The sequence below is a fragment of the Oryctolagus cuniculus genome, chromosome 17, assembly GCF_964237555.1.
Source record: "Oryctolagus cuniculus chromosome 17, mOryCun1.1, whole genome shotgun sequence".
Classification (NCBI taxonomy): domain Eukaryota; kingdom Metazoa; phylum Chordata; class Mammalia; order Lagomorpha; family Leporidae; genus Oryctolagus; species Oryctolagus cuniculus.
The window spans coordinates 51847307-51871494 of NC_091448.1; the positions used below are offsets into that span (position 1 = coordinate 51847307).

Sequence of the window (24188 nt, forward strand, 5' to 3'; positions counted from 1 at the left end):
TTAGATCTCTCGGCCACCATACTGCCTCAATCTGCACCTTCTTTATCCCTCGGGGACCGCCCCACTTCCGGCCAGGCGGAGAAATGGCTGCTGGGAGATGAAGTCCTCCCGGTGATGAAAGACTCCGTCCCTCGGATTCCACTCCATTGGATGCCACAGCCGGCGCAAGTCCGGCCAAGGGACAGGCAGCTGGGGTCAGTCCTTTTACCAGCTCGCATACACGAAAATCTCTTCTGTAATCCAGAATGTTATACGAATTTGGACGTGTTTATCTAAAGCAGGGACTTTAGAACTTTCTCCACAGGACCCACAGTGAAAAATAGGATTCTTACATCGGGACCTAGCCCACGTGTATCAAAACCAGCTTCCTAAAACATCAGAGGATTCCGCTCCACAGCAACAGCACCCACTTTATGCAGACAGGGGAAAGCCCAACATCAACACAAGAAGCCGAATTCAGCTTGGTGGTTTCCTCTTTATTGATGCGCCTCCTATCTCCCCCCCAGTTTCAGTCCCTTCCATCTACCCCCAAAAAAGAAGGTAGTGAAAGGAAGGGATTGTTGGGGTCCGCAACCCCTTGGGCAGTTAGAAAGGGAACAGAAACCAGAACAATCACTGGGTGCAACAGAGACTGACAATCCAGAAGTCTAAAGCAGAGTGGGAAAGGCGGGTGGAGAACGGGGGAGAGAGGAGAGGCTCCCATGACCCCTCCTGCTAAGGGTGGGAGGGAAGCCTCCGCCGGTAAGTGCAGGTCCTGGAAAAAGAAGGTGGTGCTGGAGCCTGGAGGAGGAGGGGAGGTCAAGGCAGGGGGGACCCCCCACCTCAGGGGCAGCAGCTTCACAGGCCGTAGACACTTTCGTCACTGTAGGCAATGTACAGAAAGAAGTCCTCTTCGTGGTGCTCCTGGGGGTGTGAGCAGAAAAGCAGGCTTCAGCTACTCGGACCATCCACTGCTCCCGTTCTTCAAGAACCATTCTCCGGCAAGAGCCCCCAGGCCAGTGCCTCCCTCCCCCCGACGCCAAGCCTTCCAGCCAAGAGGATCATCCCTGCAGCAGTCCTGGGCAGAAAAGATCTCAACGAGTTCTCTGCTGCCTTGGAGCGGGGCAGAGCCCTGGTCAGGACAGCTCCTCCCCCTTACTGTGCTCTTTCCTTCTATTCTGTTCCCTCTGCTCTGTCCCAGATCTCCACCCCAGGACTGTCACGAAGTGTGAAGGCTCGCTCGCCGGCTAATCCAAGAACTGCTGACCCGACACATCTTCCCCCTCAAGCTCTCCCGTTCAGAACTCCTCAGTCCAAAGCCCTACTCCTTCCGAGACACCATACCTGGTAGAGCTGACCCATGGTGGCACTGGTGGGTGGAATGACGTTGTTGACAAAGAAAAACAAGGCATCCTCAGCTCGGAGATGAATTCGCTTCCGGATCAGGAAGTAGAACTGACCGACTACCAAACATACGAGGAACAAGAGAGTCACAGGGTCATAACTGCCCTCCTATGAACAGCTGCTAAGTGGAGCCGCCTCCCAGAAGCTCAACTCCCACCCACAGGAAGCAGACCCAGGGGCCACCAGGTTCCCACCTGTGAGATCAGAAGGCACCAGGTATTTTTTTTTGTCCAGGTCTCCTATCCGAGCTTTGGGAGCCTTTTCTACTATCACCTGATATCGGGAAGGGGAAAATGGGGACACATGAGGAACACCGCCCGGCTGCTCCACCTGTCAGGAACTCAAGCAGCAACATCAGCAGTCCCTAAACCTACCCCAGACTCCCTTCCTCTTGTCCCTGCATACATGGGGCAGCCCTGAGTCCAGAGATCCTCGCCCCACTGGCCTGAGCTCACCCTAACATTCGGGACGAGCCCCGAATAGGGCGTCACAATAAACAATTTTCTTCCCCAGACGGGCAGGACTCGTCCGGACCCACAGACTTCGCCAAGTGGGGGGATGGCCCCAGGAAGCTCGGGCTGTCAAGCCCCCTAAGGCCTCCACTCACGAATGCCAAGGTTCTTCTCTCCTGCCCCACGTCTTCTTGCTTCCACTTCTCCCACTCCCCGGGTCCTTTCGCTCCCGCTCTCAGGGACATCCATTTCAGGCTCGCTCCCAACCCCGCCGTGGCCAGCAGCCTGAGCCCGCTGCTGCCCGTCCGGAACCCAAGCTCAGGCTGTGGCGTCAGCATCAGCGCCCCGCGCCCCGCGCCCCCGCCACTCTCCTCACCGGGACCCGGTCCGGGTATTTCTTTCTGATCTTCTCGCCCTCAGAGCGGCGCTTCTCGAACGGATGCTCCTCCTTGTACACGAACTTCATCCTCCCGGGAACCGGGCTGGACCGGGCTGGGAAGAGGGAAGCCAGGGAGGGGGGGCCGGGACGGGGGGCGGCGGCGACGGAGGCGACGCGGGCAGACGCGGCGGAGCGATCCACGGATTTGCGCCACTTCCCTATTCACCAACCCCGCCCCCGACCATCAGGGGCCGCCCTAACTGCTAAGATACGCCAGTAGCTCAGCGGCGTCAACGCAGCTGGCGTAGCGCCACCCACTGACCGCCGCTTACGCTATCAGCGTAATCGCTTTGGAATTAATTTGCCAGCTACGCAGGCGACGCAGCGAAGCTGGTGGGCTTTTACTCCCGCCGCAAATAATTGAAACCCATTCCCCAACCTTCCCCTCTCGGGAGCTGGGGGCGAAGGGTAGTGGGGGTGCCCAGGATACAAGACTTGACTCCGCAGACATTCTTTTCGGAAATAGCGTAGAGGAAGAGCAATTTCAAGGACAGCTATTCACAGAACCTGCCGCTACGCTGAAGGCGGCCGTTGACACCAAAACAAAGTAGTACCCAAGCGGCGGCGAATCTCCGGAAGTAAGAGTGGAGAAAAGAAACCGATGTTTGGACGCATGTATAAAATACTTGGGCTTCAGGAATGAGTGGGCCAGTGGGGACTAGAGGAGGGCCGAAAAGCAAGGACTAGGCCAGGGCGGAGGAACACCTTCAGGGTGTGCAACTGCACAATCATGTGATCTCAGAGAAGGGCGGAGCGTCACGTGGCGAGTGGAGAAGTAGGGCCGGCTCGGGAGGCGCGGCCGCCCGGGGCGCGCGGGGCGGGCTCGGGCGCCGCCTGCGTCAGCGAGGTGCGGGGGCAGCGCCCGCTGAGCTTATCTGCTTCAGTCCCCGGGCGAACCCTGGTCTTTGTCCAGTTCCATGCCCTTTAGGGCCCCGGGTTTCTCCTTTCCTCTCCTATAGCCTACTGCTCGGGGGCGCTTCCGCTCGCCGGCGTCCTGCGCCGCCCATCTTGTCACCCGGCTCACCGCGCCATCCGGTGCTCAGCGCCCAGGTCTCTCCTGCCCTGGGATACAGCCGTGTCTTACCCCTCTGTCCCCTCCCTTCAGTTCCCGGAACCCCAGAGAAGGATCTAGGGCAGCTTTGGTTTCAAAGTTATAATGCATGGTTTAAAAGAGAGGAAAGGAAAAAAAGAGATAAAGTTGGTTACAGGTCTGAGGAATCTAGGGAGAGAAAAATAGAAGGAAAGTAAGGGAAGGGTAAATTAGGGGAGATCCAGTGACCCAAATCCCCAGTCTCCCACCCACAGCCCAGCCCTTGAAGCGGGAGTGAAGAATTAGATCAGTTTTGTACAAGAGTTTTAAAAAAAATCAAATCACAGCAAAGCTGACTCGGCTTCTCTTTGAGCCTCCTGGGTCACGCACGGTATGTCTGTCTCTCTGGCCAGTCCTGTCTCCACCAGACACGGCTCGGTTCTCCTAGGCCTCGGCCTGTCCCAGTCTGGGTTTCCATGGAGTGTGACCGTGAACTGAGTGAGGCTGCTTGGAAGCCTGGCCCGTGTGTCCATCCAGACTCCGAGGGCAGCGAGGGGTGGGAAGGGCACACCCTGCCCAGGCAGTCCTCACATTGGACAGGGCATCCGACAGCATCCCGAGGGCTCGCCCTCCCGTTCCCCCCCACCCCAATGCAGGTGGAGGGGGAGCAGCTGTCACCAGAGCCTATGTTGATGAAGGTTTCGGCTCAGCACGGAGCGGACGTCAGCGGTGAACCTAGGGTGACAATCACGTGTGTTAGCAGAGTGCCTCCTTTACAGCTCCCGTCCTCACAGCGCCAGTGCACCATGGCCTCACTGGAGATGTGGGACAGAATTTGCCATCAACTTCTCAAGAGGAGATGGGTTCCATCTGCCCAAAACCCAAAGGCTAAACATGACAAGTTGGGGAATAAATAAGAAATCCTGGGTCCAAATGCTGAAACAGACTTTGTATGCCCTCTCGGGCTCTCCCACCGCCTCCTTCCCTGGGAAACCAACCGTCTGGAGCCCCCTTCCCTCACCTGAGGGCATCCAGCATTGGGAGCAGGTTGAGAAGGGCTGTGTCGCTGGGGTCACTGAACCAGGATTTGATGGGGATGGCATTGTCTAGGGTGAGAAGATGCAGATGAGGAAAAACGCAAGATTCAAGAGAGACCGTATTTGTCTCTTCATATCGGCGGGACAAGGAGGAATCGCTACTTATGAACACACACCTCCCTCATCCCAAAATCAACAACCTAAATAAAACCTTCCTGACTTATCCTCCAAAATCGAATGGGATTTTAACCACCAGATCACATACCAGTGTGAGGTTTCTAGTCAAACTTATTGCTACTGTGCCTCACTTACAACAAATGTGAGAAGTCAGATTTATGAGATGACATATGGGAAGGGGGGTTCTTATCTGAAATAGAGGACAACTTGCATTCAGACAGATACACGTTTAGATCTAGGATCAACCAGGCAATTTCAGCTCTCCAGGACCGAGGTCCGGATCTCCAGCCTCCAAATTCTCTGCATTCACAATACCTCCTCAGAACCATACCCTGGCGCTGCCAGACTCACCACCTACCTGGATGGCTCCTGTAAGCCCCTGGGGAGTTATCCAAGATCACAATGCTGGACAGGTCACTGTGGACCACAGAGAGGTCTTTGATGTAGCTGCCCAACTCCAAAGTGCAGTGCTGGAAGGCAGGGGATTATGTAGTGTGCCTGCCCCACGCCCCGTCCAGGGAGAGGGCCTCAAATCCACACCCTCCCTGATGGCCTGCCTCCCAAGTCTCACTCGGACCTGGATTCCAGTCCTTACCTGTCTGTAGTATCTCCTCTTGAGAATACTTCTGCTATTGTCCAGTTTATCTGCCACGGCAGAGCCGTAAATCTCCATGCTTGCTGTAAACACCACCAGCTCGTACCACTGGCTCACCTGATGGATGAGGACAAAGGGAGATGTTGTATGCGGTGTTCATTCCTTTCAGACCCACGGTTCTCTTTCCCCAGGACACCACACTAGTCTGTCCATCTGGGCACAAAAAATTCCGACCACCCTCCAAACCTCCAATGTCACTGTCTACCCATACGATTCAGAGGCAGAAACAGAGGAGCAGCAGGTCCAGGGAAGAACGGAATCTAACCGCGACAAATGGACCCAAGCTTCTGACAGCCATCCCCTCGCTACTCACAACCACCCCTCTCCAAAACCGATCTGATCCATTTCTCCTCACTCCCACCTCCAAACCCCGCCCCCCCGAATCCTAGAGCCCTCCAACCATTCCTTCCTCAGAGTTTCCTTTAGCTCCCACAAACTCACCACTTCTAAGAAGAAATCCACGTGAGGCCTCTTATGTACAAAAAACCGAACAGGGTGTTTGTCTATTACCACCTGCAGAGGAAGGGGATGCGGGAAGGAGACCTGAGCACAGGCAGCCTGGGCCTCCCACCCTCCTCCCGGCTGACCCTGGTGCCAGGGGATGGGAACCAGAGGCCCTGGACTGCGGGAGGGAGTCTGGGTTTGGGCAAAGGAACACGTCACCATTTGATTACTCCCAACCCCCACAGACCTTGAGGATGAAGTCGGGGGGTGTTCCAGGCCGGACTGTGGGCCTCAGGACCCCATCGTGGTGGGAATGAATGAGCGTCTCGTCCAGATCCAGCACCAGGATCTTCCTCTTCACCTGGGCTGAACCACAATGGCACGGATAAGGCCCACTGACGTGCAGCCCAGAGACAGACACACACTCCCGACACAGGAGTCTTCCCGGCCTGCATACTCACCTAACCGATTCCGGGACACAGGAGATAAGGGGAGGATATCATAGCGAACGGTTTGGTACTGAATTACCTAAGAACAGCGAGAGAGGGGGTTAGCACACTTGACAAGGAACTGTCTGCCAGCAGTAACAGGCCAGGCACTGTGTCGGTGACTGGGGACGATTTCATATAATCCTTAAAACAATCCTGTAATAGTCTCTGTTTTAAGAATGAAGAAACCAAGGCTTGGAAGGGTTAAATACCTCACCTGAGGTCACACAGCTAGCAAATACCTTATTTGTCTCCCAAATTAGAAGGGAAACTCTGGCTTTTGTGTTGGTCAGGGCTGTATCCCAGTATCCAGAGCACTGTACCAAGGGTGGTCAGTAGCAGTAGAATCAATGAAGGGGGACCAGCACGGTAGAGTAGTGGGCTAAGCCTCTGCCTGTGGCGCTGGAATCCCATATGGATGCCGGTTCAAGTCCCAGCTGCTCCTCTTCCAATCCAGCTCTCTGCTATGGCCTGGGAAAGCAGTGGAGGATGGCCCAAGTGCTTGGGCCCCTGCACCCACGTGGGAGACTCAGAGGAAGCTCCTGGCTCCTGGCTTTGGATCGGCCCAGCTCCAGCCATTGCTGCCATTTGGGGAGTAAACCAGTGGTTCATATGAAAGAACTCTGTCTCTGCAACTCTACCTCTTAAATAAATGAAATCTTTAACAACAACAACAACAAAAATCAATGAAGGGGCAGGGTCTGGATTGTATCCACACAGAGTCCAACCCAAGAACCTGTCCTCTTAATGGTATTATCCTGCAGCGAGGAACAGAGAAACGCACACATCCCCCTCCTTCACCCCAAGAGCCCTTGGTGGCAGGTCCCACCATCTCACGTTGGAACGGAGAGCCTCCTACTCCTTAGTGGACAGGGAACAGGGGTCAGGACAGGAGGTCTTTGGAGCCCTACGGGGAACAGAGGGTAAGGGAACCAGAGGCTGTCAGGTCAGCTAAGTTCTTTGGCAGGGGGCCACCAGGCCTATTTTAACCAGCCACCTGTCCACTTCTGTCGCTGCTGGCCAAGTCACAAGCTGCTGAGGACCTCAGGCCTCTTAAGAGCCTCCTCAGCCCGCTAGCCAGGGCACGGCAGAGAGCGCGGGGAAGCCCCACCTGCCAAGCTGCCTGGCAGGCGTGGAGCAGGCCAGAGGGACGTGAGGGCTGGGAGCGAGAGGTGACGAGAGGGTAAGGACGTTGCGCCTCAGCCTCCCAGCTCCGCTTCTCTGGAGGCGCCTGCTTCCCAAGACCCAGGACACCCCCATGCAGAGGCTGGCAACGCCCTCCTCCACGCGCTCCTTCTAAGACACGGACACCCTTCTGTCCACGCGAGGGCCCCAAGCCGCACCAGAACCAGGCTCGCCCCTCGCAGACCAAAGGGCTGTCTCCCCCTCCTCCCGAGGCCTCTGCCCTTCCTTTCTCCCTGGGCCGTGTCCTGCCCTGCTATCTCGGGTTGCATGTGCTGGGCATGTAGGGAATGCTCCAAGCATCTGCCAGAAAGGGGGTGGGGGAGGAACCAGGCTGGAAGGGAAGGGAGGACAAACGGCTGTAGGGTCAGTGCTGCCCTAAAGAGTGCACCTTTGCAAGTGACTGAGCTCCCAATAGATGGGCCGGAGCACGACTCCCTGTACCCAGGAAACAGATGTGTTGGGGGGTGGGGGTGTGTGCTCAGAACAGGGTCACGGACGATGGCAATCAACACATCAAGAAAACCCAGGGGCTCCCCGCACACAGCCCTCAGCATCCTGGACTTTCTCGGCTCCCAGCTCTTGTCACAGGGGAATGGCCCTGCCTACAACCACAAGCACCCAGGACAGCTGTCACCCTAGATCAGGAAGTGGAGGAAGTAGATTGGTAAAGGAAAGAATGAACCCAGAGAAAGGCCCATCCCCCTGCATCAATTAAATCAACTACCTCGATCCACCCAGGGCTGCTGAGAAACTCCCGACCGCGGCCGCCCAGACCTGGTTTGACTCTTTCCCATCGCACTGAGCTATTGCCAGAGTACGGACCAGAGACCTGCTGTGCCCCGGCTCCCTCAGCTCCCTCCAGGCGCTCCTTCTCCGTAGTGATGAGAACACAGGGCACATTCATGAAATGATGTTAGCAGAAGGAGCCTTGACCTTGGAGAAAAGCTACATCCCGGGAGACCCAGGAATACTTGGGGACACGCACACACCCCCACTCCCCCACAGTATCCCTCGCACCGCGAGGGTCTCCTGGAAAACACAGCCGCCGACTCAAGCCCTTAAAACTGACCGGCCTCAGCGCTGACGGGCACAGCCAAAACTGTGCTAGGCGCCTTTCCCCTGCCTAACGAAGCCCATCGCAAAAATAAAAAAAAAAAAAAATCAATAGATAAATTCATTTTTAGTCCCAGGGTCTCCATAAATCCAGATACACACCGCAAAATAAGTTTTCAGGGCCTTTTGGGAGGAGTTCCATTAATGAGCCGCAGGGGTTGCTCCCTCACACCGAGGCCCTTTTTCCCAAGTTCCCATCCTTGTTTGCCACCTATGTCCTCCCACCGGCCTCCACCCTGCACACCTAAGCCCCTGTCTTCCTTCCCAGACCAGACACACCCGGAGGTTCCAACAGGAGGGTCTCTCACAAGCCTACATCAACAGAGCTGGGTGCCATGAAACAGGTGTTCCCCGCCTCTCTGTCTCTTTAGCAACAACTCCAGCTTTCTGAAAGAGCGCCCCACCCACCACTCGAGCCCCCAAGAGTTGCCAAACCCCCAGGTCTCGATTCTATTGCGAGGGTCTCCCTCGGCTCCACCCCACGCCCCGCTCAGCGTGTCCTGATTCTCCAGCGGGAAAAGCCCCGCCAGGACCCCTCCTAGGCCCCAACACTTCCCGACAACCCGCGAGCACCGCGGACAGGGTCCCCACCGCAGCTGCGTCCACCCCGGCTCACCGTGCGGATCTGCCTCCGCAAAAGGTAAATGAAGAAGCTCCACAGCTTGGCGGCGAAGGCCACGAACGTGCGCAGCCCCAGCAGACACTGCGTCCGCATCATCCCGATGACCCCGGCACCGCCGGCCCCGGGGCCCCCGCGGCCCAGCTCCGCCAGCCCCCCGGGGGCAGCCCCCCGCCGCCGGGAGGGGGGACGGGGGCCCCGAGTGGCAGGAAAGGCTACAGAGAGGGGCGCGGAGCGGGCGGCTCAGAAAGCCACCCCCAGCGAGGGGAAAGCCCAGCGGAACGGGGAGCTGGGGGACAGGCGTGGGCAGCCCGCGGGGGCCCACATGGGCGGGGAGTGGCACCGACGGCTTCGCGGAGGTTGCAGGCCGAGACAGGTCGGGCTACGACGGGGTCCTCCGAGACCGGGAGGGAAGGGGATGGTGAATTGGGGGAGGGGGCAGGTGGGGGAGGGGGGCTAGGGGAAGGGAGGGAGGGAGAAGGGAGGGGGAGGGGAAGGGGGAAGCGGAGGGTGGCCCGCTGCGCAGGCGCGCTAGGGGGCTGCCCGCGGGAAAGGGGCGGGAGGGGGCCGCGGCGGCGGACGGGCTGGCTGGGCGGAGGAGCAGGGGAGGAGGGGAGGGGGGGCCGGAGGGCGCGGAGCGCTGGGCTGGAGTGGCCTCCCCCTCCCCGAGGTCGGGGGTCCTTTAGCCCCTGCGAAGCGGGGCTGCAGCCTCTGCAGCTGGATTTCCCACTCTGACAGGCGCCATTTTACCGCCCAGAGGGCTCCCTCCTCCTCTCTTCCCCCCCTCTTCTTCCCCTCTGACACGACTTCCGGTGGTGACGTGTATTCGCTTCACCGGGACTGATGTTCCCCCTACTACGTCTATGGGGGTAGGGATAAGGAAAGCCGAGAGTGCTCAGAGCAAGGATGCAGGATCGCGCACGCGCGGAAGGGGGCTGCGGGGCGGGGCCCGAGGCGAAGGTGGCCCCGCCTCGAACGAGTGGGCGGGACGGAGTGACGTCACTTGCCCCGAAGGTTCGGACCCTGCCGGGGGCTCGTGCGGTCTCCTCCCCCTCCCTGCTGACAACTGCCCCAACGGCTCTTCCTGCCCAGTCACGGTGAAAATGTACAGTAGGGACGTTGTCCCTACATTTGTGCGACAGGGTTCAGGAGGGGCCTCTTCGTATGAGCCCCCTCTGGGAGCGCTGAACAGAATCACCTCTCACTCCAGCCTTTGCCCGTTCTCAATGGTGGGAGGACACTTGAGTGTCCCGCCCCCTCTCACCCCGAGGGGGCGGGGCAAGGGGCCGTGATGCCATCAGAGGGCGCCGCAGGGTGCGGACGCTGGTCGGAGATGCTGGAATCGCTGCTGGCCCTGGGCGGCCTCGTACTGCTCCGGGGTGAGAGCCAGAGGGATCGAGGTTCCGGGCCTGGCCCGTGGCGGAGGCGGCTAGAAAGGGCCATGGGTCATAGGGTCATAGGCCAGGGGTGGAAGTTGCGGCAGCTTCGTGAAGGCGAGAACCTTGGTTCTCACGCCATCCGTCCTCGCTCTTCCCAGATTCCGTGGAGTGGGAGGGGCGCAGCTTCCTGAAGGCGCTCATCAGGAAAGCTGCACTGTCGTGAGTATCCCACAGCGCGTGCCCGCTCTGCCCCCGAGGAGGCCCCGTGCCCCGCCTCCCTTTGACACTGCCCTCTCGCCTCTGCCTCAGTGGGGAGCAGGTGCGCATCCTGGGCTGTGAAGTGAGTGAGGAGGAGTTCCGTGAAGGCTTTGACTCGGATGTCAACAGCCGGTGAGTACGAAAAGGAAGAGCTTTCGCCAGATGTCCCTTTGCAGCGACGAGCGCAGAACCTGGCAAGTGGTGGCAGCTGCTCGAGTAGTCATTGAAGGAACGCGTGTGAGGAGACATGACTCAGGAATGAACCAGAGTGGGGATTACTTGGGAAGTCTAAGGGAGGGGCTATAGAAATTGGGAGAGAAATGGTAGTAAAAGCTAACAGTGCAGCGTGACACCAGAGGCTATGCCAGCAGAATCCGATGGTGCCTAATTCGGGCGTGGACTCCGCACTTGGCATCCACGCTGGCTGCAGGCTACTGAAGAGCTTGTCCTAAAGGTAGAGGGAACAGCATGTGTGAAATTAGGGAGATAAGAGAAGGCGCACCTCTTCCTGGGAGCTGGAGGGACTTCCTGAGATCCCAAGTCGGTGAATAAAGAGGCACCTGATTGTTGAAGGTTTTCCCTTCGTGGGATTCCCAGGATTTTTGACTGGTGAGGAATAAAGGAAAATGCCCAGACAAGGAGGCGCCTGACTGAGGCTGGCAGCCGGTGAAGCCGCCTGTGGCACCAGCATCCCAGATGGATGCCGAGTTCCGGCTGCTTGACTTCCAATCCAGCTCCTGCAGATGCACCCGGGAGTGCAGTGGAGGATGGCCCAGGTGCTTGGGCCCTGCACCCGCATGGGAGACCAGGAGAAGCACCTGGCTCCTGCCTTCAGATCGGCCTGACTCTGGCTGTTGCGGCCATTTGGGGAGTGTAGGAAACACCAATGGAATGCTTTTCTGTTCCGTGTCTGGGCGGCTCAGCGGACAGTGGTAGTTTACATCTGTTGAGCTTTTTTTTTTTTTTTTTTTTCCCTAAGATTTAAAATGAGGGTCCGGGGCTGTGGCGCAGCAGGTTAAAGCCCTGGCCTGAAGCACTGGCATCCCATATGGGTGCCGGTTCGAGTCCCAGCTGCTCCTCTTCCGATCCAGCTCTCTGCAATGGCCTGGGAAAGCAGTGGAAGATGGCCCAAGTCCTTGGGCCCCTGCACCCATGTGGGAGACCTGGAAGATGCTCCTTGCTCTTGGCTTTGGATTGGCACAGCTCCGGCTATTGCAGCCATCTGGGGAGTGAACCAGCGGATGAAAGACCTCTCTCTCTGTAACTCTGTCTTTCAAATAAATAAAAAATAAATAAAAAATAAAATAAAGATTTAAAATGAGAGGTAGAGAGAGATGTCTTCCATCTGATGGTTCACTCTCCAATTGGCCACAATGGCCGTAGCTGCGCTGATCCAAAGCCAGGAGCTTCCTCCGGGTCTCCCACATGGGTGCAGGGGCCCAAGGACTTGGGCCATCCTCCACTGCTTTCCCAGGCCACAGCAGGGAGCTGGATCGGAATTGGAGCAGCCAGCTCTCCAACTGGCGCCCATATGGGATGCTGGCACTGCAGGCCAGGGTGTTAACCCACTGCGCCACAGCGCCGGCCCCCGTCTGTTGAGCTTTGATTTTCTGTCTTCTCTTACTGTGGTGGAGGTGGTACTGTGTGTTAAGGTGGCATTCAGAGGGGTCAGGGTACAAGGGTATCTGGCAGCAAGTTCTGTACCGTGAAGAGTTCCAGGATTTCTAGCCCAGGCCAGCCTCCCTTTCTGAGCTGTCTGCGTCCACCATTAGTACCCAGTGACTTAATCTTTGACTTTGCTACAGGATGGACGCCTGCCCTATGTCCTCGGCTTTCTCTTTATCTGTCAGAGAATGATGCACTTTGGTGTCCCTCGGGAAACAGTTGGTAATGACGATAGCTAGCATTTTTCAAGCATGTGGTATACATCAAGCGCTGTGCTAAAAGCCACGAAGTAGGCCTCCCTATTTCACACGTGAAGAAACTGGGTCTTAAAAAGATCAGCTGATTTATCAGTGAGGTGGCGCTCGGGCTGTGTGATGTTAAAGTCTGTGTTCAACCATTGTGTTCTGTTTCTCAGTAATTATCTTTCACTAATATTTAGGATATTAGGGAAAACTGAGAAAACAGAGACAAAAACCAGAGGATGAGGCTTGAGATGGGGAGCAGTATCATGTTGTCTCCTGTCTTCCCTTTGCAGGCTGGTTTACCATGATCTCTTCAGGGACCCTCTCAACTGGTCAAAAACTGGGGAGGCCCCTCCTGGAGGACCCCTGGGAGCTTTGAGAGCCATGTGCAAGAGGACGGATCCTGGTCCTGTCACTATTGCCATCGATTCGCTCAGCTGGCTGTTGCTTCGCCAACCCTGCACCACAGTCTGCCAGGTTCTGCATGCCCTGAGCCATCGGACCCCCTGCCCTGGTGAGACCCCCCTGCCCTGAGCCATCAGACCCCCTGCCCTGGTGAGACCCCCCTGCCCTGAGCCATCAGACCCCCTGCCCTGGTGAGACCCTTCCTGCCCTGAGCCGTCAGACTCCCTGCCCTGGTGAGACCCCCCTGCCCTGAGCCATCAGACTCCCTGCCCTGGTGAGACCCCCCTGCCCTGAGCCATCAGACCCCCTGCCCTGGTGAGACCCTTCCTGCCCTGGTGAGACCCCCCCTGCCCTGGTGAGACTCCCCTGCCCTGGTGAGAGCCCCCCTGCCCTGGTGAGACGCCCCTGCCCTGAGCCATCAGACTCCCTGCCCTGGTGAGACCTCCCTGCCCTGAGCCATCAGACCCCCTGTCCTGGTGAGACACCCCCCCCCCCCCGCCCTGGTGAGACCACCTGCTTCATTGCTTCCCTTGAGTATCTGCCTCGTGCCAAGGATTGTGCACCTGAGATTGCCGATTAACATTTTTCCATCTCTTAACCCTTTTCCTGCCTAGTTTTTAACCATTCCATGATGCCATCTACCAGTCATTCTTGTTTTTTCTCCAGGTTCTCTCCTTTTTTTTTTTTAATTTAATTTAGTTATTTTTGTCTTATTTGAAAGGCAGGGAGAGAGATCTTGCATCTGCTGGTTCATTCTCCAAATGCAAAAAACAGCGAGTGCTGGGCCAGGCTGAAGCCAGGAGCTCAGTCCCGATCTCTCCTGTGGGTGGCAGGGACACAAGCGTCCCAGGGTGTGCATTTGCAGGAAGCTGGAGTTGGAAATGGAGCCAGGACTCGGATCCAAGCACTGTCACATGGGAGGTGGGCATCCCCAGCAGAGTATAATCACTGCACCAAACACCTGCCCTCTCCAAGTTTTCTTTTTAAAGTTTGGTTATTTGAAAGGCAGACTGACAGAGCTCTTCTGCTGCTGATTCACTCCCCAGATGGCCGCAACAGCCAGGTCTGGAGCAGGCCTAAACCAGGAGCCAGGAACTCCATCTGAGTCTCCCACATGGCAAGGGCTCAAGTACTTGGGCCATCTTCTACTACTTTTGCAGGTACTTTAGCAGGGAGCTGGATCAGAAGTGGAGCAGCCAGGCCTCAAACCGGCACTCCAGGGTGGGACGCTGGCATCACAAGCGAGTCTTTTTTTTTTTTTTTTTTTGACAGGCAGAGTGGACAGTGAGAGGGAGAGAGACAGAGAGAAAAGTCTTCCTTTACCATTGGTTCACCCTCCAATGGCCGCTGCAGCCAGCACACCGCGCTGATCTGATGGCAGGAGACAGGTGCTTCCTCCTGGTCTCCCATGTGGGTGCAGGACCCAAGGACTTGGGCCATCCTCCACTGCACTCCCTGGCCACAGCAGAGAGCTGGCCTGGAAGAGGGGCAACCGGGACAGAATCCGGCGCCCCGACCGGGACTAGAACCCGGTGTGCCAGTGCCGCAGGCGGAGGATTAGCCTAGTGAGCCGCGGCACCGACCCACAAGCGAGTCTTAACCTGCTGCACCACAACAGCAGCCCCTCCAAGTTTTTCTTCACTCATCCATTCACTCATGCATTCACCAGAGAGGTTGAATGGATAAAATATATCAGGTGCAATTCTGGATAATGGAGAAATAAAAATTTTGTAGTTGGATCTTCTCCTTCCTAAAGGATACAGACAAGTAAACAGGAAGCTACAAGATAGTTTGATGCAGGGTATAACATTAGGATGACCACTTGAAATGCCCATTTTTGCAGGTCAAGTATCAGCCATTTCATGGTTTGACTTAATGACTTTGACCTACATGAGGGTTAAAACATTGTGATAAGATGTTCAGTGCAGGGGTGGGTGCTGTGGCACAGTGTGTGAAACTGCCGCTTGGGGTGCCTGCATACCATATCAGAGCACTAGTTCAAGGCCCAGCTACTCGCTTCCAGTCGGGCCCCCTACTGATGCACCTGGGAAGAAGCGGGTGACGGGCCTAAGTACTTGAGTCCCTCCCATCCACATGGAAGACGCTGATGGAGTTCCTGGCTTTTCCTGTCCTAATCCTGGCTGTTGGGACCATTTGGGGAGTGAAGACTATGTCTTATTCCCACAGTCTCTCTGCCTTTCAAATAAATAATTTTTTCAAATTATTTTTGATTTTTAACTCAGTTATCTTCATTTTTTAAAGATGGTTTAAGCATTTTGCCTGACACTCTGTAAATAACCCCAGAGGGGGAAGGAGGGAGTCAGTGATGCTGTCCAAGACCTTGGCAGGTTTCAAAAACTGCAAGTAGTGCCGTGCGTAAGAGGAGAGTGGACAGTCGGTGGACACCAGGTGCAGAAAGTGCTCGTCCACCCTGAAGGCCACGAGGCCCCGCTGGAGGGTTCAGAGGAGACTGGTTCCTTGGTCACATTGGCGTTGGAATAAGGAAGTGTATTCATGTAAAGGTGTAGGCTGGAAGAGGCTCAGAGCAGGGCAGAGAAACTGGGCAAGGGAGTCAGGGTTGAGTCAGCGCTGTGATGCAATGTGGGCCGTCCCTTCCTTTCTCCTCTCTAGTTGCTCCTGAGCGTCCACCTGAATGCTGTCCCCTGTCCTTCATGCCCTCCATCTCATGTCCCTGTCTAGGTCACAGCCCCGCAGTGGAGCAGGTGCGTGTGCTGGGCCTGCTACATGAAGAGCTTCATGGCCCAGGCCCTGTGGGAGCGCTGAGCAGTCTTGCTCAGACCGAGGTGACCTTGGGTGGCACGGCGGGCCTGGACTCAGCTCACATCGTGTTTCGGAGGCCTCGACAGCGCCCCACTCATCAGGTCAGGAGAAGCAAGAGGGACAACTGGAGATTGAAGCCAGAGGGAGGCATGATGGGATGGGAGGGGCCGTCAGACTGACAAGATGGAGTCCTTCCCCGTGTTTTCTGTGACTTGATCCTCACAGCTGTGCTGTGGGGTAATTGTTTCATCCGTCCACTTTGTAGAGTGGGAAACAAATCTAGGGAAATTTAAACTGAAGTCACTGACTCGAGATTATAGTGAGTGGCAGAGCCAGGATCTGAACTCAGACTATCCCGACTCGGCGGCTGTGTGCTGCAGCAGTTAAGGCGCTGTTTGGGCCACACACATCCAGTATCGGAGGACCTGGTTTGAGTCCCAGCTCTGCTTCTGAGCCAGCTTCCTGCTAGCACGCACCCTGGGAGGCAGCAGGCGATGACTCAGGCACTTGGGTTTGGGGCCCCGTCACCCACGTAGGAGACCCAAGTTGAGTTCCAGGCTCCTGGCTTCGGTCTGGCCCAGCTCCAGCTGTTAGAGGCATTTGGAGAGTGAACCAACAGGAAATCTCTTACTTTCCGCCTTTTAAGTAAAATGAAATAAAAATTCAGTGGAAAAAAATGTCTGACTCAGAGCCTGTGGGCTTAAGCAATGAAAGATACCGTCTTCCAGGAAATGGAACAGGATTTTGGAAAGACTAAGGTAGTACTCGGGGAAGAAGGAACAACTGCCTGTGGAGACTTCGGGGAGGGGCGGGGGCTGACAGCAGCCAGTTCCGGAGGTGTTTGGGGGCTGAGGTGTGAGGCCCTAAATCTTCCTCTGATGCCTTCCAGCAAGAAGGAAAATGCCTTTTTCACTCTCTTCTCTTTTTCTCAGACTCAGTGGTTCTCCATCCTTCCTGACTTCAGCCTGGATCTCCAGGAGGGACCCCGCCTTGAGTGCCAGCCCCACCCAGACCCTTACACATCCCCGGTATCTAAGAGTGCCAGGGACGGACTGAGGGGCTTGGGCTCAGGGTCTGGCAAAGTGGAGGGAAGAGGAAGTGGGGGTGGCGTCAGGGATTGCAGGGATGGAGCAGAGTGACAGCGTCCTTTGTCCCTACAGGTGGACCCCACAACTCACTTGACCTTTAACCTTCGCCTGTCCAAGAAAGAGAAAGAAGCCAGAGATGGCCTGACCCTGCCTTTCCAGTTCAGCTCTGAAAAGTAAGGTTGGGTGTAGGGGCCTGGATCCCTAACCAGAGCTCAGCATCAGGGCCACAGAGGCAGAGTGATGACAGGTTATTGGTTAACCTGTCCGACTTTACAGGGGCTGAAGTCCACCTCCAGAGACAGGTGCGGGGAGTGGTTCCCTACCCACCCATAGTTCCCACAGTGGCAGAGGCCTTTCTGTCTCGTTTCTCCATTAGAGCCTTAGCCGCACGATTGCCCCAGAGCAATCTGGGCTTGGGCTGAGCCAGACCAGACCCAGGGGAGGTGGCCTCATCTCCAGGCAGCAGTGCTAGGAGGACAGGAAGCTACACTCTGGTGAGTGTGGCAAAGGCTGTTAACAAGGGCTCAGTGGATCCTGCTGTTCTGTGCCCAGTGTGTGGGTGGGTGAAGCAAGACTACAGTAGAATCCTTGCCCTTGAGCTAAGAAAGTGGGGTATTGTAGGGAGAGCAATGCTAGACCATCCATCCCAGTGCTAAACGGTGCCTCAGCACTTAGGAAACGTGGAAGTCAGAGAAAGGGACTTGCACCAAGAAAGGCCGCCTGAGTGTCACCGTAACCTGGAAGGGGGTATCTGGACTCCACCCATTACCCACTCTCAGCAGCGCCAATTCTTCCCTCCTCAGACAGCAGGCCCTGTTACGCCCTGGGCAAGGCCAGGCTGCTAGCCACATCTTCTATGAGCCAGATGCTTACGACGACCTGGACCAAGAAGACCCGGATGATGACCTAGATGTTTGACTAGACTGTAACAAGTCGGGGGACAGACCCTGGGTCCTGAACCATCATCCTGCTGTTTACCTTTGCCTGTTCCTGCACCACCTTTGTTCTCTGTGTCAGTGGAGGCACTGCCCAGTGAGCCAGAGAGCAGAGTCTGATCAGGACGGAAAGTGGAACAAGGGCATAGGATAAATTGAAAGGACAGCACGCTCCCCGGTGCCAAATAAAATATTTTTTTAATCAAAAAAGAAACTCGGGCCGGCGCTATGGTGTAGCGGGTAAAGCCACCACCTGCAGTACCAGCATCCCATATGAGCATTGGTTTGAGTCCCAGCTGCTCCACTTCCAATCCAGCTCTCTGCTATGGTGGCCTAGAAAAGCAGTAGAAGATGGCCCAGGTCCTTGGGCCCCTGCACCCGCATGGGAGACCTGGAAGAAGCTCCTGGCTCCTGGCTTCAGCTCATCTCTGGCCATTGTGATCATCTGGGGAGTGAGCCAGCGGACAGAAGAGTCTCTCTTTCTCTGGTGCTACCTCTCTGTTTAACTCAAATAAATAATAATAATAATAAACTAGTAGCTATTTAAACAAAGAGTGGGGACAGGAATGAATGAGAGAAGCAGAACACCTGACTGTTACAGGGGCCTGAGTAACAATGAAAATGAAACAGGGTAGACCAGCCTTGGGCACCGCTGGGGTTCTGTGAGTGTTTTAAAGAAGTAGGCGCACTTTAGCTTCCAAGCTCCCTGTAAGGAAAGGGTGGAAGAAAGCAGAGGCCCTCGAAGGAAAAAAAGCCGCCTTTCCAAAACCTATTTTTTATTACTGTACAAAAAGCACACCCTCCCCTCTGTTTGGCCCCCCCTTCCCCGCCCCGTAGAGAACTGTACATGGTGTGCAGGGATAGATTGAACAGGAGGCCTTGTCCTGTGCCTGCTCACAGGTTGAGCTCTGCCCATGGGCCTTGCAGGTATCTGGGCACACCCACAGCCAGTCAGGCTGGGGCATGGGGTCCCGGCTCACACGTACTCCTTGGCAGAGTTGGACTTGGGGTAGGAGCGAGGTGCACGGTACGCAGATTTGTTCTCACTGCCAGGGCAGGAGCAGGAGAGCAGAGCGCCTCCCAGGAGGACCAGAGCAGACCCTGCCCAGCCAATAAAAATGGCAGAACCAAACTCGTACCTGTGGAAGAGAAGGGACTGGGTCAGAACCCTGGCCTGCCTCTGCTCTCCCCCTACCCCAGGCCCCCAGGCCTGTCCCGATAGGCAGGGTTCCCAGACTTACTTAACATTCATGGGGGTCAGGGGGTTATAAAAGTCTGTGACAATCTGATGACCATACCAGGAACAAGCTATCAAGGCAGCAAGACCTGGAGAGAGAATGAGAGTTCAGACAGGGTGTGCTCTGCCCACGCCCACGACTTCGTGGTGGGAGAGGAGAGCCTGGGGCCCACCTGCCACGATGAAGACGATGCCTCCAGACATGGCAATGCGGGCCTTCTTCACTTTGTCATCTCCCCCGCAGCGCGTGCACTTCATGCCCATCGTGGCCACAAACATGGCCAGGAAGCCCAGCACCAGAGATACCACCATGAGGGCTCGAGTGGCCTGCAAGGCCCCTGCGAGGAAGGAGAAAGGTCGCTGTCATTGCTGCAAAGGCAGGCGGCCCTCCGTCGGCTCCAGCCTCGGCGGCCGGGCCGCGCCCAGTGACCCCTGGACCCTTGTCCTCCCGGCGCTGGGCGCCGCCGCCGGCCCGGGGCCGCCGCCGCATCTAACGGCCGGCTGGGAGCCCGCAGGTTCCCGCCCCCTCCCGGCACCGCGGCCTTCCTGCTCCGCCCTCTGCTCGGAACCCGCCCGGGGCGCCAGGGTTTCGATGAAACCGCCACGGAGAGGGGGAAGGGCGCAGAGGGGCAGCCGACGGGGCAGCCGGGGCTCCCGCGCTGGTCGCACGTCCCGGCCGGCGTCCCAGCTCCGGCCCTGCTATCGAGGCCGCGGGCGCGTGGCCTTGGCTAATCGGGCGATAAGATTAGAGGCCGCAAACCGCGGCCCACATCTGACAGAGCGCGCTCGCTCCGCGGCCCTCGCCCAGTGCCCCCTTTTGTCCGAGAGAAAGAGGCGGGAGATGGCGGAAGCCATTGTCTGCCGGTGGAGGGTACAGAAGGGGACGACCCCAGCCTCGGGCTCCGCTTCCCCCGGCGAGGTAGAAGGCCAAGCTCGGGATGGAAGAGGCGCGCAGGTGGCCGAGGCGCGAGCCCACGTGCAGCGGACGGAACCCTGGCCCGCGCCCGCCCAGCCCCACCGCCCCGGCCTGTACTCTTCCGCTTCCTCCTGCAACCCGAGGCGCCCGGCCGCGGGGCCTCGGCCCTGCCCGGGACACCACCCCGCCACCTCGGCCCGGGGCAAGTGCGCCCCGTCGGGCCCGCGCGCGGCCTTACCGGACAGGGCGAGCACAGAGTCGTACATTTTGCAGCTCATCATGCCGGTGCTCTGCGTGACGCACTCCATCCACAGCCCCTTGTACATGGCCTGGGCCGTGATAATGTTGTCGCCCGCGTACGAGCTCATCTGCCACTGCGGGATGGCGGTGCTCGCCACCAGGGCCACCCATCCCAGAAGAGCCATAGAAAAGCCGAGCAACTGCAGGCCCGAATTGGCCATTTCCGCCTTCGGAAAGAGACTGGGAGCCCCGGGCGGGGGACCCTACAGTGAAGCAAATAAAACTTGAGGGTGGGGGCAGCCCCACAAGAAACAAGCCAGGTGGAGTTTTCAGCCGCCCAAAGAGACAAAAGAGGCGTTTATCTTCTTGTCCTCGGAGTAAAGGCAAATCGACGCCTCCGGTAGAGCGCTGGTCTCTCCCGGAGCAGCGGCTCCGCACACGGCGATCCCCGAGGCCGGGCGGTCCCCCTCGGCGCTCCGGGCGACCCTGCGCAAACAAAAGGTGTAGGGGCCGTATGGGCGCGGCCCTGAGTGCGGGCAAGCCCAGGATAAGATCCCGGGCTATCGGCCTGAAGCTGCGGTGCACGGAAGAGGAGGCGAGCCGGCAGGTGCGGGCGGACAGGTGCGGCGCACCTGAGTATAAGTAGGGCGTCGGGGGCGCGCCCCCGCGGGCAACGGGAGCGCGGGAGGGGGGGCGGGACCGGAGGGGCGGCCGAGGGTGACCTGACGTCACCGAAGGGACACTCACCTGAACCGGAAGTCCTGGCCCCCACCCCTTCTTGCCCAGGTGAAAAGGAAGAAACCTGAGCACTAGGGTCACGCCCATTCACTTGCCGGGTTTTGGCCGCAGGTGAGGAGGAGGCGGAGGCTTCTCAGGAGTTTCCAGCTTCGAGTCAGCCCCCAGGACTGGATTTCCCCCGGACTCGGAGATGCCCCTTTCTCTCTCCCCAGCAGGTGCACCTGGGACACTGCAGAGGCAGGCGGCCAGGCTCGGCGCCGCCCTTTCGCCGCCGGTTTCTGCCTCCAATGCTCTTTGTCCGCTCGACTTTCGCCTCCACCCTCTGCTCTTCTTTTCCTTCTTTCTCCTGCTCTGACGGGTGGTCTTAGCCGGGTCCTTGAGGATCGCGCCTTGTTGGAATTGCCACTCCTGGAGGCCCCTGGACGAGCGCTCCACCTCCCCGGCCTTGGCCCTCCCACCTGGGCTGACCCTGCAACAGCCCGCAGGCCTCTGAGCCCCTGCTCCTCAAGAAGCCCCCCTTCCCGGCCCCCAGTGCATCCCTGGGCCCTTCTCACTCCTCCCCCAGGCTGCTACCCGCTCCAGCATCTAGGCTCCTAGCAGAGCACAGAAACCACCAGGGCCAGGAGCTGGCGGAGGGTGGGAAGCCGGGGTAGGCCTGGGTCAGAGCCTTGGCCGCGCCCATCACTCCCTTCCCTTGGCGTCTTTTCAGACCCGTTCTCCACCTTCCCCGCCCCGCCACTCACACTGAGCACTGCCTCTCTCCCAGCCAAGCCGCCTTGTGCGCACTCTCCCATCCCCTCGGTGTTCTGTGCACCCAAACATCTGGCTTTACAACGGGATCTTTGAGTCCACCCTCAGACTCGCAGCTCACACTCACCAGCCCCCCCCCCCCCCCCCCCGGTCTCTCAGTTCACCTTCGGGCGTAGCCCACCTCCAGCCCCGCCCCTGCATCCATCCTGCGGTCCGTCTCCAGGCAGGTGGCTGCCTCGCCCAGCTCTTCGTGCGGGTTGCCAGTCTGCCTCTCCTCCAGCCCAGACCCTCCACACCTCCCCTGCCCCATCTCTCCCTCACTCCATTGCCCTCTTTCTGCTTTTCACCCCGGTTCTCTGGTGTTTCCTCCCATGGTTCTTCTTCCTCAAACATCTCTCTGTAAATCTTCATTTATTCTGTACATTTATTAATGGGCTCTTTGTGCTCATCTAATTAACCTACTCTTGTATGAAAATGCGGACTCTTCAGAACTCTTTGTGATTCATTTTTATTGTACTTTTTGAAGCACAGTGAGGTGGTTTTTTTTTTTTTTTTTTTTTTTAAGGTGACTTCCAGCTCTTCCCTTGACTTATGTGTACCCAACTTTTCTCCAAGCTCTCTGCTACCTCCCCGGGCCACAGCACGGTCACCTCTTGCCAGGACATCCTGACTGCTCTAATCTCCCTGCCCCCACTCCTGTCTTGCTAAAATCTGTAGCCTAGCCGGCGCCGTGGCTCACTAGGCTAATCCTCTACCTTGCAGCGCCGGCACACTGGGTTCTAGTCCCGGTCAGGGTGCCGGATTCTGTCCTGGTTGCCCCTCTTCCAGGCCAGCTTTCTGCTGTGGCCAGGGAGTGCAGTGGAGGATGGCCCAAGTGCTTGGGCCCTGCACCCCATGGGAGACCAGGAGAAGCACCTGGCTCCTGCCTTCGGATCAGCGCGGTGCGCCGGCTGCAGCGCGCTAGCCGCGGTGGCCATTGGAGGGTGAACCAATGGCAAAGGAAGACCTTTCTCTCTGTCCCTCTCTCTCACTGTCCACTCTGCCTGTCAAAAAATTTAAAAAAAAATCTGTAGCCTAAAGTGACCTTCATTTGTAAACTTAGATCTTGTCCTTGCCTCTTTAGAATCTTTCAGTGGCATTCTCGTGCCCCTGCCAATGAGTGCCACACCAGGGTCCACCTGCCCCTGTGTCTCAGCCGCCGCTAGCCGGCCTCTCTGCCCCTTACACATGCGACCTGCTCCCTTACCTGTGCCTTTGCGCACTCTGCTCTCTCTGCCTGGATGCTCCTTTCCATCTGTCCCTTCCCCCAGCCCCAGCTAACTGAGTCATCCGTCAGCTATCCGCTCAAGTATCACTTCTTCTCTCAAGCCTCCGCCCCACCCCAGACTGAGTCAGGTCATCTGCTCAATGCTCTCATGGCTATCTGCACATTTGCTCATTTATTTATTTATTGAGAGACAGTAGCAGCGGGAGTGGAGAGGGGTGGGAGTGGCCAAAGCCAGGAACCAGGAACTCAATCCTGAGGATAGCAAGAACCCAATTACTTTTTAATTAAAAAAAAAAAAAAAGAAAATTTTCTCTCTGTTTTTTTTTTGTTTTGTTTTGTTTTGTTTTGTTTTGTTTTTTTTTTTGACAGGCAGAGTGGACAGTGAGAGAGAGAGACAGAGAGAGAAAGGTCTTCCTTTTGCCGTTGGTTCACCCTCCAATGGCCGCCGCTGCAGCCGGCGCACCGCGCTGATCCGATGGCAGGAGCCAGGATCCAGGTGCTTTTTCCTGGTCTCCCATGGGGTGCAGGGCCCAAGCACCTGGGCCATCCTCCACTGCACTCCCTGGCCATAGCAGAGAGCTGGCCTGGAAGAGGGGCAACCGGGACAGAATCCGGTGCCCCGACCGGGACTAGAACCCGGTGTGCCGGCGCCGCAAGGTGGAGGATTAGCCTATTGAGCCACGGCGCCGGCCTTTCCTCTCTGTTTTTTAAGATTTATTTATTTATTTGAAAGGCAAAGAGAGAGAGGGAGGGAGGGAGATCTTCATCTGCTGGTGCACTCCCCAGATGGCCACAACAGCCAGGGCTGGGCCAGGCCAGAGCCAGGAGCTTCTTCTGGGTCTCCCAGACTGGTGCAGGGCTGAAGCACTTGGTTTGTCTTCCATTGCTTTCCCAGATGCATCAGCAGGGAGCTGGATCAGAAGTGGAGCAGCCTGGACTTGAACCAGCGCCTGCATGGAATGCCGGTGCTGCAGGCCAGGGCTTTAACCTGCTGTACCACAGCGCCAGTCCTGACTTTTTACTTTTTAAAAATATTTATTTATTTGAAAGGCAGAATGAGAAAGAGAGAGAGAGAGAGAGAAGGAGGGAGAATGAGGGGGAGAGAGATCTTCCATCCATTGGTTCTCTTCAAATGGCTTCAACAGCTGGAAGGGGTCCAGGAACTCCATGTTCTGCTGCTTTCCCAGGCACACTAGCAGGCAGCCAGGAACTCACCTACCTGAGCCATCATTGCTGCTTCCCAGAGTCCGCATCAACAGACAGCT

General features: G+C 57.2%; 4 protein-coding genes across 5 annotated transcripts; 1 reads left to right on the plus strand and 3 right to left on the minus strand.

The window, feature by feature from the left end:
* Window positions 1-497: 497 nt before the first annotated feature.
* On the minus strand, window positions 498-2329 carry GABARAP (GABA type A receptor-associated protein). Its single transcript, NM_001082142.1, is given in 4 exon segments — window positions 498-903; window positions 1324-1442; window positions 1578-1656; window positions 2212-2329. Coding segments are annotated over 4 exon segments (354 nt in total). The 5' UTR covers window positions 2302-2329; the 3' UTR covers window positions 498-837.
* A 1083-nt stretch (window positions 2330-3412) lies between these two features.
* Window positions 3413-9837, minus strand: CTDNEP1 (CTD nuclear envelope phosphatase 1). Of its 2 annotated transcripts, none has more exons than XM_002718814.5 (8): window positions 9020-9837; window positions 6079-6145; window positions 5865-5983; window positions 5615-5686; window positions 5114-5230; window positions 4877-4988; window positions 4326-4410; window positions 3413-4039 (listed from the first exon to the last, which is right to left on the minus strand). In XM_002718814.5, exons 1-8 carry the CDS (start codon window positions 9119-9121, stop codon window positions 3979-3981), a joined length of 735 nt encoding a protein of 244 aa, XP_002718860.1. In that variant the 5' UTR covers window positions 9122-9837; the 3' UTR covers window positions 3413-3978. The 2 variants fall into 2 exon arrangements, with proteins under 2 accessions (XP_002718860.1, XP_069917418.1); XM_070061317.1 differs by lacking the exon at window positions 9020-9837 and adding an exon at window positions 8015-9017.
* A 185-nt stretch (window positions 9838-10022) lies between these two features.
* Window positions 10023-18327, plus strand: ELP5 (elongator acetyltransferase complex subunit 5). The gene is made up of 8 exons (XM_008270805.4): window positions 10023-10401; window positions 10560-10620; window positions 10711-10791; window positions 12860-13080; window positions 15672-15853; window positions 16685-16780; window positions 16913-17013; window positions 17644-18327. The coding sequence occupies exons 1-8, from the start codon at window positions 10314-10316 to the stop codon at window positions 17756-17758; spliced, it is 945 nt and encodes a 314-aa protein (XP_008269027.2). The 5' UTR covers window positions 10023-10313; the 3' UTR covers window positions 17759-18327.
* A 207-nt stretch (window positions 18328-18534) lies between these two features.
* Window positions 18535-21130, minus strand: CLDN7 (claudin 7). The gene is made up of 4 exons (XM_002718813.5): window positions 20167-21130; window positions 19186-19350; window positions 19017-19101; window positions 18535-18914 (listed from the first exon to the last, which is right to left on the minus strand). The coding sequence occupies exons 1-4, from the start codon at window positions 20387-20389 to the stop codon at window positions 18752-18754; spliced, it is 636 nt and encodes a 211-aa protein (XP_002718859.1). The 5' UTR covers window positions 20390-21130; the 3' UTR covers window positions 18535-18751.
* Window positions 21131-24188: the final 3058 nt, after the last annotated feature.